This window comes from Leucoraja erinacea, chromosome 24 (assembly GCF_028641065.1).
Source record: "Leucoraja erinacea ecotype New England chromosome 24, Leri_hhj_1, whole genome shotgun sequence".
Lineage (NCBI taxonomy): Eukaryota > Metazoa > Chordata > Chondrichthyes > Rajiformes > Rajidae > Leucoraja > Leucoraja erinaceus.
The window spans coordinates 31,839,425-31,854,208 of NC_073400.1; the positions used below are offsets into that span (position 1 = coordinate 31,839,425).

Genomic DNA, 14,784 nt, shown 5'->3' on the forward strand with positions numbered 1-14,784 from the left:
TGGACTCTTTCCTACACGTGTAAGATGTGCTCACTGGCTCTGCCTCTCATGAGGACAGTCAGAGGTGGGGGAACTTGGATGGCGGAGGGATTCTGCTTTCACCCATATCCCTCGATTCCGTTTGCCCTTAGAGTTAAATCTAACTCTCTCTTGCTGAGAATACTTGTGCTGAGTATTCGTAGGAAGGAACTGCAGATGCTGGTTTAAACCGAAGATAGACACAAAAAGCTGGAGTAACTCAGCGGGACAGGCAGCATCTCCGGAGGGAAGGAATGGGTGACATTTCAGGTCGAGAACCTTCTTCAGAGGTGCTGAATGATACTTGTACTGAACTGTGTGCAGTAACGGATTTTGCTGTATCCGTGACAATAAAGTAGCATTGAATCATTAAATGTTCTCCCTGTGTGTATGTGTTTATTATCACATGTACCGAGGTACAGAGTGCCAATTAACCCCCCTCTGAACCATAACCTCTGTCACCCGCACGTCTTTGGGATGTGGGATGAAGGATGAATGGTGCGGGTGTCAGAGGTTATGGGGAGAAGGCAGGAGAATGGGGTTAGGAGGGAGAGATAGATCAGCCATGATTGAATGGCAGAGCAGACTTGATGGGCCGAATGGCTTATTTCTGCTCCTATCACTTATGAACTTATGAAACTGAAGCTTCCTGGAGGAAACCCACGCAGGTAACAGGAAGGACGTGCCAACTCCACACAAAAAGCACAATAAAGTACCATTGGACCATTAAGCGACAGTGTTCTCCCTGTACAAACCCGCACGCATTTAGGATGTGGGAGGAAACCGGAGCACCCGGAGGAAACCCACGCAGGTAACTGTAAGAGGGTGCAAACTCCCCACACAGACAGCACCCGAGGTCAGGATCGAACCCGGGTCTCTGCCCTAAAGCAGGTGTGGGTGTAAAATAAAAGCAGCAGCAATGCGGAGTTTATAGAACAAGATCTTTATTTGTTTGTGGGGAGGGGGATTTTCGGTGGGCGAGGAGTAGCTGCTGTCGACGATCTGATGTTGGGGTTCAGTGCCCCCCCCCCCCCCCCCCCCCCCTTCCACGGGCTCGAACATCGCTGCTTCAGTCTCCGCTGCAGGTAAAACAGTTCAGTTTAGTTTATTGTCACGTGTACCGAGGTACAGTGAAAAGCTTTTGTTGCGTGCTAACCAGTCAGCGGAAAGACAATACATGATTACAATCGATCCGTTCACAGTGTACAGATACATGATAAGGGAATAACGTTTAGTGCAAGGTAAAGCCAGCAAAGTCCGATCAAGGATAGTCCGAGGGTCACCAATGAGGTAGATAGTAGTTCAGCACCGCTCTCTGGTTGTGGTAGGATGGTTCAGTTGCCTGATAACAGCCGGGAAGAAACTGTCCCTGAATCTGGACGTGTGCGTTTTCACACTTCTGTACCTCTTGCCTGATGGTAGAGGGGAGAAGAGGGAACGGCCGGGGGTGAGACTGGTCCTTGATGATGCTGCTGGCCTTGCCGAGGCAGCGTGAGGTGTAGATGGTCGATGGAAGGGAGGTTGGTTTGTGTGTGTGTGATGGTCTGGGCTGCGTCCACAATTTGCTGCAATTTCTTGCGGTCTCGAATGGAGCTGTTCCCAAACCTTGCTGTGATGCATCGCGATAAAATGCTTTTTGTGGTGCATCTGTAGAAGTTGGTGAGAGTTGTAGGGGACATGCTGAACCTCCGAACCCTTCTAAGGAGGTAGAGGTGTTGACAGATCAGGACAGAGAGGGTGCCAGCGTTTAGTTCGCAGTTTAGACTTTAGAGCAAACAGGCCCTTCGGCCCATCGAGTCCGCGCTGACCAGCGATCCCCGCACACTAGCACTATCCTACACACACTGGGGACAATTTACAATTTTACCAAAGCCAATTAATCTACAAACCTGCACGTCTTTAGAGTGTGGGAGGAAACTGGAGTACTGGAGAAAACCCACACAGGTCATGGGGAGAACGTGCAAACTCCGTACAGACAGCACCCGTGGTCAGGGTCACTGGTCCTATAAGGAGAGGTTGGGCAGGCTAGGATTTTATTCCTTGGAGCGCAGGAGGCTGAGAGTGATCCTATACATGTGTATAAATTCACGAGGGGAATAGAAACATAGAAACATAGAAAATATGTGCAGGAGTAGGCCATTCGGCCCATCGAGCCTGCACCGCCATTCAATATGATCATGGCTGATCATCCAACTCAGTATCCTGTACCCGCCTTCTCTCCATACCCCCTGATCCCTTTAGCCACAAGGGCCATATCTAACTCCCTCTTAAATATAGCCAATGAACTGGCCTCAACTACCTTCTGTGGCAGAATTCCACAGATTCACCACTCTCTGTGTAAAAAATGATCTTTTCATCTCGGTCCTAAAAGATTTCCCCCTTATCCTTAAACTGTGACCCCTTGTTCTGGACTTCCCCAACATCAGGAATAATCTTCTTGCATCTAGCCTGTCCAACCCCTTAAGAATTTTGTAAGTTTCTATAAGATCCCCCCTCAATCTTCTAAATTCTAGCGAGTACAAGCCGAGTAATAGGGTGTGTGAACAGTCTTTTACCCTGAGTAGGGGAATCGAGAACCAGAGAACATGGGTTTAAGGGGAGAGGGGAAAAGATTTATTAGGAACCTGATGGGCAACTCTCTCATACAGAGGGTGGTGGGTGTATGGAACGAGCTGCCGGAGGAGGTAGTTGGGGTGGGGACTATCCCAATGTTTAAAATACGTGTAGGAAGGAACTGCAGTTGCAGATTTATAACAAAGATAGACACAGCGGGACAGGCAGCATCTCTGGAGAAAAAGGATGGGTGATGTTTACAGTCAGAAACCTACTTCGGTCTAATTTATAATTTAACTTGTGGACGGGTGCATGGTTTAGATTAGTTTATTCTCACGTGTACTGAGCAGTAGCTCGACTCAATAACCAAAAATCTGTAGCTTCCTTTTGCTCTGGTATTTTATTTAATTCACATATTTAATCAACAATGTTTTATTATTACTGTTTAATGTTTTATGTGTCATTCCTAACTGTCACTGCATGTCATGTTGTCACTTGTGGGCGGAGCACCAAGGCAAATTCCATGTATGTGAATATAAACGTATTCATTCTTTCATTCATACATTTTACACTGATGTACAGTGAAAAGCTTTTGTTGCGAGCTAACCAGTCAGCGGGAAGGGATAGGATTGGTTTAGGGGGATGTGGGCCAAACTGTATTAGTGTAGATGGGGCATCTTGGGCGAGTTGGGCCGGAGAGCCTGTTTCCGCGCTGCTCTACGTGTCGATGGCCAGAGTGTACTGACCTGCTTACGCCCAGTTACAACAGTTGCACGACGTGTCAAAGATGAGGCCGGTGTCACACTTCTGCAGGTAGGTCTTGCCGTTCACACACTGATAGTAGTAGTTCTTGTTGGTCGGGTCCGCGTGGAAGCCGTTCGACTTGCCCACACAGTACTCCAGGTTCCCCGGGCTCTTGGTGGGGGCCTTGGTGGGGAGTGGGACCGCCACACAACCTGCAAAGTACAACCTGTTGCAGCGAGGGTCCGCACATGCTGATTCACACCCAAGATGCTGCAGTGACTCAGCGACACAGGCAGCATCTCTGGAGAGAAGGGACGGGGTGGAGGGTGGTTGGTGGAGGGATTGGGGGGGGGGGGGGGGGGGAGGGGGGGGGGTTACCTGGGTTGATGCCGAGACCCCGTGTGTACTTTGGTGATGGGGGAGTGGGAGGGGGAAATGGGGGAGATGAAGGGAGGGGGAAGGGGGGATGGTGGAGAGGGGAGGGGCAGAGGAGGGGGGATGAGACGGAGTGGGGGGTTTACCTGGGTTGCCACGCCATGGGAAAGGGGAGGAGGAGTGGGGGGGGATGATGGGGGGGGGGGGGGGGTAGGAGTGGAGAGGGGAGGTGAGTGATGTGGGGGGGAGGGGGGGAGGAGGGGGATAATGTTCGGAGGGGGTGAGTGGGTTACCTGAATTGCCACATCACGGGGAGAGGGAGAGGGGAGGGGGTGATGTGGGGGGGGGGGAGGGGGGAGGGGGAGAGGGTGATGTGGGGGGGGGAGGGGGTGATGTGGGGGGGAGAGGAGGGAGGTGATGTGATGTGGGAAGAGGGGGGGGGGGAGGAGGGGATGAGGAGGGGGAGGAGGAGGGGGGGGGTTACCTGGGTTGATGCCGAGACCCGTGTGCAGTTTGCTGATGAGGGGGTACCGGCCCTGGTGACAGAAGGTGCCGCTGAAGTCGTCCAGGGACAGGGTCCACACCATGGCCCCTCCAATGCCGGTCTTTTTCAGCCAATCGATCTGCAGGGGCGGAGATCCAACATCAGTCATCGTCACCGTGTCTTAGAAACATGAGGGGGGACCTCATAGAAACGTAATCAATAATGTGATAGGCCTGGATAGAGTGGATGTGGAGAGGATGTTTCCACTAGTGGGAGAGTCTAGGATCAGAGGGCACAGCCTCAGAATTCAAGGACGTTCCTTTCGGAAGGAGATGAGGAGGAATTTATTTCATCAGAGGGCGGTGAATCTGTGGGATTCTTTGCCACAGACGGCTGTGGAGGCCAAGTCAGTGTTTATTTGTAAGGCAGAGACAGATAGATTCTTGATTAGTTTGGGCGTCAGGGGTTATGGGGAGAAGGCAGGAGAGTGGGGTTAGGAGGGAGAGATAGATCAGCCGTGATTGAATGGCGGAGTAGACTTGATGGGCCGAATGGCCTAATTGTGCTGCTAGAACTGATGACATTATGTGTGGAGGAAAGTGTGTGGATCACGGATCTAAAGCAGAAACAAGAACGCACCTTGTTTTCAAAACTCTTTGGGTTATCGTACCCGACCCAGTCCCTGCCCTTGTAGGCGTAGGGAACCATCTGTGGCGCGTCCCATTTCTGTGTGGCACCATTGAGGAAGAGGCAGATCTGTGGAGAGAAGGAGATGTTGGTGGTGGAGGCCAGGGCCGTTGACAAGATGGTGGCCAAGCCCAGAGACTCTGTACACGACACCGTAGATGTGGGTGTGTAATCACACATCACAATCGCTCCCCGCTGTTAAACCTCTACTCCAACGGCACCATCCCTTCCATCGCCTCCATCTACACCTCACGCTGCCTCGGCAAGGCCAGCAGTATCATCAAGGACCAGTCTCACCCCCGGTCACTCCCTCTTCTCCCCTCTCCCATCGGGCAAGAGGTACAGGAGTGTGAAAACGAACGCACACACACCTCCAGATTCAGGGACAGTTTCTTCCCGGCTGTTATCAGGCAACTGAACCATCCTACCACAACTAGAGAGCGGTCCTGACCTCCCATCTACCTCATTGGTGACACTCGGACTATCCTTGATCGGACTTTGCTGGCTTTACCTTGCACTAAATGTTATTCCCATACCATGTATCTGTACACTGTGGACGGCTCGATTGTGATCATGTCTTTCTTCTGACTGGACAGCACGCAACAAAAGCTTTTCACTGTACCTCGGTACACGTGACAATAAACTAAACTCAACTGAGAACAGGGTCGGGAACAGAAATGTTGAATAAAAACGTCACCATCTGGTTAAACCACACCCCACCGTTCAGCTGACTGTCAACCCTGTGGAAACCTTGAATGTTGCTGGATGTCATTAACGTTCAGAAGTCGTCAAAAACAATGAAAAATCAATGCAGATAAAACACATTCAACCAGGAAAGTTCTCAAATTCACCAAACTAAAGCCAATTAGTACAAAGAAAATTCCATCTACATCAAAGGGTGCAGTGTGGCACAGCGGTAGAGTTGCTGCCTCACAGCGCCAGAGACAAGGGTTCCATCCCGACTACGGGTGCTGTCTGTACGGAGTTTGCACGTTCTCCCCGTGACCTGCGTGGGTTTTCCCCGAGATCTCTGGTTTCCTCCCACACCCCAAAGACGTGCATGTTTAGAGGTTAATTGATCTGGTATCATTGTAAATTGACCCTAGTGTGTGCAGGATAGTGTGAGTGTGTGGGGATTGCTGGCCGGCATGCAGTCGTTGGGCTGAAGGGCCTGTTTCCGTGCTGTATCTCTAAACTACAGTAAACTACATGATGAAACCTCATCTGGAACTCTGGGACTGAGCAGAGAGATGTGTTGAAGGCAAAGGAAGGGCTTGGGCCAGGATTCCTTCACCCAGGGGCAGGTCCACATCTGGCAGCAACATCTGGTGGAGCGTGAGGGCCACATCTGGGTGAGTTTAGCAGCAGCTGGATGCATCAGTCTGAGGTTTGTGGGAAACAGGGACATGACTGAACCAACATGGCTGCCTCATCTATCGAGCTCCTGATCGCTGCCCGACTCACCTCAACTCTGCACGTACATCTACTGTTTAATGTAGCGCAGAGATACAGCATGGAAACAGGCCCTTCGGCCCACCGAGTCCATGCCGAGCACCGATCACCCACTCACACTAGTTCTACCTTATCCCACTTTCTCATCCACTCCCTACACTCTAGGGGGCAACTTATACAGGGCCGATTCACCTACAAACCCGCACGTCTTTAGAATGTGGGAGGAAACAGGAGCGGTCACGGGGAGAACGTGCAAACTCCACACAGACAGCACCTGAGCCTCTGTCACTGTGAGATAGCATCTCTACCACTGCGCCACCGTTGGTTGCACTAAGTACTTCAGGGTTTTAGCATTTGTGTTGTGGTTATTAATGTGTTGAACATTTTAATCATAGAGTCGTAGCAGATGGAAACAGGCCCTTCAGCCCAACTTGCCCCTGCCGACTAAGATGCCCATGTACACTGGTCCCACCTGTCCGTGTTTGGCCCAAATCCCTCTAAACCCGTCCTATACCTGTTCCTGCACCTGTTTTTTTCCGTTTAATTTTGTAGTACAGCGTGGAAACAGGCCCTTCAGCCCATCAAGTCCCTGCCGACCAGCAATACATCAGTTATATCATATACATTAGGGACATTTAACCCACCAACCTGCAGGTCTTTGGGAGGAAACCGGAGCACCCGGAGAAAGCCCCCGCGGTCACGGGGAGAAACGTGCAAGCTCCACAAAGACAGCAGGTGTGGTGAGGGTTGCGGGGGGGTGGGGTGGGGTGAGTGTTGGGGGAGGGGTGAGTGTTGGGGGAGGGGTGAAGGGGGGGAGGGACAGGTACCTCGAAGTAGGCCATGAATCCGGCCTCCTGCGTGTAGTGACCCTCGGGGCCTAGTCCGGTGGATGGAGCTCCCACCGCCGTGTTGCTGGTGCTGAGGGTGAAGGATCGACCGTAGGCCGCCAACCCCACGTTGATCTTGGCCGCCGGAGCCCCGCTCTCCATCCAGTATTTGATGGTGTAGTCCTGGCGAGAGGGAGAGAAGCGTCTGAGAGCCCGCACTGCCCGCAACACCCGCCCGCCCCTTGCCGGGGTCAAACCCCACCGTCTCGCCAGCGCCTCGCCCACCCCAGCCCTATCCCACCGTGAGGAACGCCGGAGCAAGGTGGGAGTCTACGCCATGTTGGAACTTTGTCCCAGGGAATAATATCTCCAGGATGTGGGAATGTTGTCCTAGTGATGGATATCTCCAGGATGTGGGAATGTTATCCTAGGAATTAATATCTCCAGGATGTGGGAATGTTGTCCTGGGGATGGATATCTCCGGGATGTGGGATCGACAGTCCAGGGATAGGAATCTACACTGGGTGGAAACATTGTCCCAGGTATGGATACCACGACATCTCAAGGATGTGGGAATATTGTCCCAGTGCTGAATATCTTGAGAATATGGAAACACAGGGACGCAAATCTCTGGAATGTGGGAATGTTGTCCCAGGGATGAATATCTCCGGGATGTGGGAACCTATGATGTGTGTTTGTCGGCACTGGGCCTGTACTCTGCTGGAGTTTAGAATAATGAGGGGGGACCTCATTGGAACTTACCGAATAGTGAAAAGCCTGGATCGAGTGGATGTGGAGAGGATTTTTCCACTAGTGGGAGAGTCTAGGACCAGAGGTCGTAGCCTCAGAATTAAAGGATGTTCATTTATGAAGATGAGGAAGAATTTCTTTAGTCAGAGGGTGGTGAATCTGTGGGATTCATTGCCAAAGACGGCTGTGGAGACCACAAGTCAGTGGATATTTTTAAGGCAGAGATGGATAGATTGTTGATCAGCACGGGTGTCAGGGGTTACGGGGAGAAGGCAGGAGAATGGGGTTGGGAGGGAGAGATAGATCAGCCATGAATGAATGGCGGAGTAGACTTGATGGGCCGAATCGACTAATTGTGCCACTAGGAGTTGTGAACCTTGTGAATTAGGGAAAGCTGATCATCTCTGGGGATGTTGGGAAAATGTTCCCTGGAATAAGTGTCTCGGAGATGTGGGAATTCTCTTCCCAGCCACGAGTGTCTCCGGGGCAGAATATTCCCGGGATATGGGAATGCCGACTCGGGATCGGTGTCACCGGGATGTGTGGGGGGGGGCGATGGGGGATGGGGGAGGGAGGCGGAGACGGGACGGTCAACGTGTCTGGTCTACGATCCCCTCCCCCCCTCCCCCTGGTCAGGAGGTGAGCGTGCCAGCGGCCAACACCAACCATGTTGAAGTACTTGTTGTTGCCGCGGGCAGCGGGCAGTGCGTACAGCGGGCTGTTCTCCCCGGTGAAGGGGTTCCACGAGCCGTAGAAATCGTAGGTCATCACGTTGAAGAAGTCCAGCGTTCTGCAAGCGGAGTTCAGTTCTAGTTTATCGTCACATGGGTCGAGGTACAGGGAGAGAGAGGGGGGATACACAGACTAGGGCGGCCAACTGTCTCGCTCCCAAATAGTCAAAATAACGGCGGCAATTCATTGTCCGACTTGGCCGTGGCTGGGTGAATGATGAGTTGGCCCCGGGTGCTGGACTACACACAAAGCCCAGCCGGCCGGCGGGCCAGCTGAGGAGTTTTGGCCCGGGGACCGCGCGCAAAGTCCGGCGCCCCGTCCAACGCGTGAACCGATGGTCGGCCGTGAGAGGGAGGGGTGGTGGTGGTGTCGGCTGTAAGCGAAGGTCCGAAGGTCGGACAGCTGGCCGGGCTGCCGACCGACCGACCGACGGGGCCACGGGCGAGGCGCTGCTGCTGCACTCCACGGGCTGCACTACGTCGGGACGGGTGAGGCGGGGGCCGGACGACCTGACAGTCCCCTCGACCCGAGCAGTAGCGGTCAAATACGGGACAAGGGCGGTCCCGTACGGGGCAAACCAATTTAGCCCCAATATACGGGATGTCCCGGCTAATACGGGACAGTTGGCAACACCATCACAGATAGATCTCCCCGTGTGATCAGTACTGGCTCATCAGCGCTGGTTACTCCCCTTGACCCATTGATACTCCCCTGTACACAATTATCCCCACACCCCAGGGCCTCCTCCCTCAACCCTCTCTCCCTCCCCTCCCCTCTCCCCCCCCCTTCCCATCCCATTCTCCCCTTGCTCCTCTCTCATTGCCCCTCCCCTCTCGCCATGCATGCCCCTCCACCCCAATCATCCCCATCCGCCCCCTCCCTCAATGCCCTTCCCCACCCCGCCCCCTCCCTCCACACCAATGTTCCCCTCCACTACCTACCCCTCCCTTCCCTTTCCTATCACCCACCTACCCTCCTGTCAGGCCCCTCCTCCCCTCCACTCTCCCCAATGGCCCCTTTCCATTCCCTCCACCCCCCCCCCCCCCCCACTCACTTTCCCAGCTGGGGGATCTCGTAGGCCGCCTGGATGGTGGGTCGGCCGGCGGCCACGGCGGCCGAGAGCAGAAGCCGGGACCGGCCCGAGCTCTTCCCCTCCGCCTCGAATGCTGCCATCATCTCCTGTAATACAGCGGGGTCACAGAATAGTGTGTGTGTGTGTGTGTGTGTGTGTGTGTGTGTGTGTGTGTGTGTGTGTGTGTGTGTGTGTGTGTGTTGTGTGTGTGTGGTAGGGTGTGTGTGTGTGTGTGTGTGTCAGTGTGTGTGTGTGTGTGTGTGTGTGTGTGTGTGTGTGTGTGTGTGTGTTGTGTGTGTGAGTGTGTGTGTGTGTCAGTGAGTGTGTGAGTGACTGTGTGTGTGAGTCTGGGTGTCCCGTTCTCACCTGGGCCAGGACTGTGAAGAGGTGTTTGTCCTGGGACGGACTGCCTCTGGACCCCGGATATTCCCAGTCAATGTCCAGCCCATCGAAGCCGTATTCCCGCAGGAAGGTGATGACGGACTGGATGAAGGTGTGTCTGTTACCTGGTGTGGCCACCATGGCACTGAACCTGGAGAGGGAGGGAGGGAGCGAGAGAGAGGGAGGGGGGGTAACGGCTGGTCAGTGACTGACCCACTCTCCCCACTGGCTCCCGTCTCCCAAAAGTGGATCCCCCCCCCCCCCACTTACCCCCCCCCCCCCCCCCCCACTCCACCCCCCCCCCCCCACTTACCCCCCCCCCCCCCCCACTCCCCCCCCCCGCCCCCCCCCCCTCCACCCCCCCCCCCCCCCCCCCCCCACCCCCACTCACTGCGACGTTCCAAAGTTCCATCTCCCCACTGACAGAAGTGTCTTCAGGTTCTTGTTCCTGTTGAAAATTAAACAGATTGTTGGAGAATCGTTGGTGAAATTAAAATATCCCCGTCCCCATCCCGGGAATTCCTCACGTCCCGGTGAACGGAGGAGGCTGTTCCTTCTTCCACAACTGTGGCTCCTCCAGTGACCATATCTCTCTCTCTCCCATCTCCCCTCTCCCCCCTTCTCACTGTACCCCCCTCTCTCCCACCCCCATCTGAGACCTCTCCATCTCCCCCCCTCTATCTCTCTTCTCTGTTTCCATCTCCCTCTTTCTCACTCCCCCCTTTGTGTGTGTGTGTCTCTCTCTCCCCCTTTCACTCTTTCTCCCTCTTCCTTTGTCTCTCAGTCTTTCTCTGTAGCCTTCATTATCCCCTCTCTCTTCTCCCTCCCTCTCTTCATCCCTCTCTCTTTGTCTGTGTCCCTCACACGCACACTCTCTCTCTTTATCTCCCCCTCCCCACATTCTATCACTCGCCTACACGTGTGTGTGTGTGAGTGAGTGTGTGTGTGTGAGTGTGGGTGTGTGTGTGTGAGTGTGTGTGTGTGTGTGTGTGTGAGTGTGTGTGAGTGTGTGAGTGTGTGTGCGTGTGTGTGTGTGTGAGTGAGTGTGTGTGTGTGTGTGTGTGTGAGTGAGTGTGTGTGTGTGTGTGTGAGTGTGAGGGTGTGCGTGAATGTGAGTGTGTGTGAGTGAGTGAATGTTAGTGTATGTGTGTGTGTGTGAGTGTGTGTGAGCGTGTGTGAGTGTGAGTGTGTGTGTGTGAGTGTGTGAGTGTGTGTGTGTGTTAGTGTATGAGTGTGAGTGTGTGTGAGCGTGTGTGCGTGTGACTCACATACACGCTAAGGGCAATTTGCCGACCATCGATCACCCGTTCACACCAATTCTATGTTATCCCACTTTCTCATCCACTCTCTGCACTAGGGGGCAATTTACAATGGGGGCGATTAACCGACAAACCCGCACGTCTCTGGGATGTGGGGGGGAAACCCGGAGCACCCGGAGAAAACCCACGCGGTCACGGGGGTGGAACGTGCAAACTCCCGAGGTCAGGATCGAACCTGCGTCTCTGGCGCTGTGAGCCGCTGAGCCACCGTGCCACCCATAATGCTCCTTACACACTTCTATCAGGTCACCCCTGAACCACTGGCGTTCCAGGGAAAACACAAACCACGTTTGAGAATGGGAATGAGATGGAAAAACATCGAACGTAATTTATCTAAATTCGATTGTCCTTTGTGCAGAGTCATTGTGTGGGAAGGCTGAGAATGTTTTCACTATTATGTACGGTGACCACAGTCATTTCGAAAACCAGGCATTGAGTTTGTTGACATGAGAACGGTGTCTCTGACGTTATGAGGCAGTTGGTCTCAGGGCTGACTACAGAACCGCGAGACATTCACTGTGTTGCAGAGTTTTTCACCGCACCTCGCTACACGTGACAATAACGGAAGAATGTCACTGTGTGTGCGTGTGGCATTAAGAGCACCATGGGGTGACAGGGTGGCGCAGCGGTAGAGTTGCTGCCTCACAGGGCCAGGGACCCGGGTTTGATCCTGACTACGGGCGCTGTCTGTACGGAGTTTGTCCGTTCTCCCCGTGACCTGTGTGGGTTTCCTCCAAGATCTTCGGTTTCCTCCCACACTCCAAAGGCGTGCTGGTTTGTAGGTTATTTGGCTTGGTGTAAATGTAAATTGTCCCCAGTGCGTGTGTAGGATAGTGTTAGCGTGCGGGGATCGCTGGTCAGCACGGACTCGGTGCGCCGAAGGGCCTGTTTCCACGCTGTATGTCTAAACTAAACTGAACTAAACTAACGATACATGCAAAAAGCTGGAGTAACTCAGCGGGCTACTCTGTCTTGGAGAGAGAGAAAGAGAGAAAGAGATACAGGGAGGGGAGAGAGAGATGGTGTAAAAGAATAGGTGACATTCCACGTCGAGATCCTTCAACCCGAAACAACACCTATTCCTTTTATCCAGAGATGCTGCCTGACCCGCTGAGTTACTGTAGCTTTTTGGGTCTATCTCTAGCTTACAATACAATACTAATACGATAGAACTTTATTAAATTAATGTGCCAAGTCGTAAACACACAATATATATGAAACATGAAATTAAAGTGACAAGTGGAAAGGATTGGGGAGGGGGGGGAGGGGGTGTCAGTCTCAGTCTAACCCACGACAGAAGGAGGAGGAGTTGTACAGTTTGATAGCCACAGGGAAGAAGGATCTCCTGTGGCGTTCTGTGAGAAGCTTAAACCAGCAGTCCCTTCCTGCGCTAAACATTGAACACTGAAGGTAGACACAAAATGCTGGAGTAACTCAGCGGGACAGGCAGCGTCTCTGGAGAGAAGGAGTTTCGGGTGGCGACCCTTCTTGAAACGTCAACCATTCCTTCTCTCCAGAGACGCTGCCTGTCCCGCTGAGTTACTCCAGCGTTTTGTGTGTGTCTTCAGTTTAAACCAGCATCTGCAGTTCCGCCCTAAAAACATTGGCGACTGGTGTGTTTGAACAGCAGGGCACGGTACCTGGACTTGAGCGCGTTGAACGAGTGGTAGAGAGTCACGTCGTTCCATTCGTACTTGACGATCTTGTTGTTGCTCATGACAGCAAAGGCATAGATGAGGTGGGTGCACATACAGGGGTCAATGTCATCAGGCACGTACATCGCCGCCCCTGGTCTGTACTGGGCCCAGTTGGCAAAGTAACACACCAGCCTGTAGGCAGAGCCTGGGGAAGAGAGAGACAGACAGGGGATGGTCAGGGCAATAACTCTGTGGCACTCACACACAAAGCAAAGCCAAGCCAAGCCAAGCCAAGCTGTAAATGCACAAAGACTCACCCATCTGCAGGCAGGCCAGTAACACCACCGCTGGAACACAGAACACAGAGCACAGAGTCAGTTCATGCCTTCATACATTATAGCAGCACAATCTGGCCATTCGGCCCATCCAGTTTACTCCGCCATTCAATCATGGCTGATCTATCTTTCCCTCTCAACCCCATTCTCCTGCCCTCCGCCCATAACCCGCACTAATCGTGAACCTGTCAGTGTCCACCTGAACAATATCCATTGACTTGACCTTCACAGCTGTCCAGAAATACCATCAGATTCATCCCGAAAATGCAGGTTTACAACATGGAACATGGAACATGGAACATAGGAACATAGAACATGGAACATTGGCACATAGAACATGCAACACAGAACATGCAACAGTATAACACAGGAACAGGAGAACGTACAAACTCCATACAGCCAGCACCCGTAGTCGGGATGGAACCCGGGTCTCTGGCGCTGTGAGGCAGCAACTCTACCGCTGCGCCACCGTGCCACACCCCAAACCCCCTGTTTTACTTGTTGGTTCCCAAGATCTGACAGGAGCAGCATTTCTGGCCCAAATCTTTGTCCAAATCACTCATTGAACCTTTTAGCAAACATCCAATGGTCTACACAGGCATCTACATGGAACACCAGCTCACCTGCACAGATTATTAGCTTGGCCATCTTGCAGAGAGTGAGTGGTGTAAGCCCAGCCGCCCCCTTTATATACGGCCATTATCACTAGTTATTAATAGCGTTGTGTGACCAGGGTCTTGTGGCTTTGGAAAAGTCATCAACCAAACCTTTGTTATTTACAATCCAACATACGCAAGTATTTGTCTTGATTATTGTATTGTCGACCTTATCTTGATAAATATCTCCAATCTCACGTGGAAACTTGACCTTCATTGAAACCTCATGTTTTCTTTCAAAGAAAAATAATCCAGAACCTTCAAAGGCTGGGTGGACTTTTTACTGGACTTTTTGAGTCATGGAGTCAGACAGCACGGAAACAGGCCCTTCGGCCCAATTCGTCCATGCCATCCACGGTGCCCCAACTGGGCTAATCCCCTGCCAACGTTTAGCCCAGATCCATCTAAACCTTTCCTACCCATGTATTTGTCCAAGTGTCTCATTAATGTTATTGTATCTGCCTCTACTACCTCCTCTGGCATCTCGTTCCATAGACCCACCACCCTCTGTGTGAAATGGTTGCCCATCAGGGTCATAGAAACATAGAAACATAGAAATTAGGTGCAGGAGTAGGCCATTCGGCCCTTCGAGCCTGCACCGCCATTCAGTATGATCATGGCTGATCATCCAACTCAGTATCCCGTACCTGCCTTCTCTCCATACCCCCTGATCCCCATAGCCACAAGGGCCACATCTAACTCCCTCTTAAATATACCCAATGAACTGGCCTCAACTACCCTCTGTGGCAGAGAGTTCCAGAG

General features: G+C 52.7%; 1 protein-coding gene across 1 annotated transcript; it reads right to left on the reverse strand.

Moving 5' to 3' along the window:
- Window positions 1-1,074: 1,074 nt before the first annotated feature.
- On the reverse strand, window positions 1,075-14,066 carry LOC129708994 (acidic mammalian chitinase-like). The gene is made up of 11 exons (XM_055655123.1): window positions 13,990-14,066; window positions 13,349-13,416; window positions 13,035-13,236; window positions 10,467-10,523; window positions 10,061-10,226; window positions 9,677-9,801; window positions 8,557-8,680; window positions 7,141-7,323; window positions 4,814-4,930; window positions 4,175-4,313; window positions 1,075-3,527 (listed from the first exon to the last, which is right to left on the reverse strand). The coding sequence occupies exons 1-11, from the start codon at window positions 14,064-14,066 to the stop codon at window positions 3,322-3,324; spliced, it is 1,464 nt and encodes a 487-aa protein (XP_055511098.1). The 3' UTR covers window positions 1,075-3,321.
- Between the last annotated feature and the right edge of the window lie 718 nt (window positions 14,067-14,784).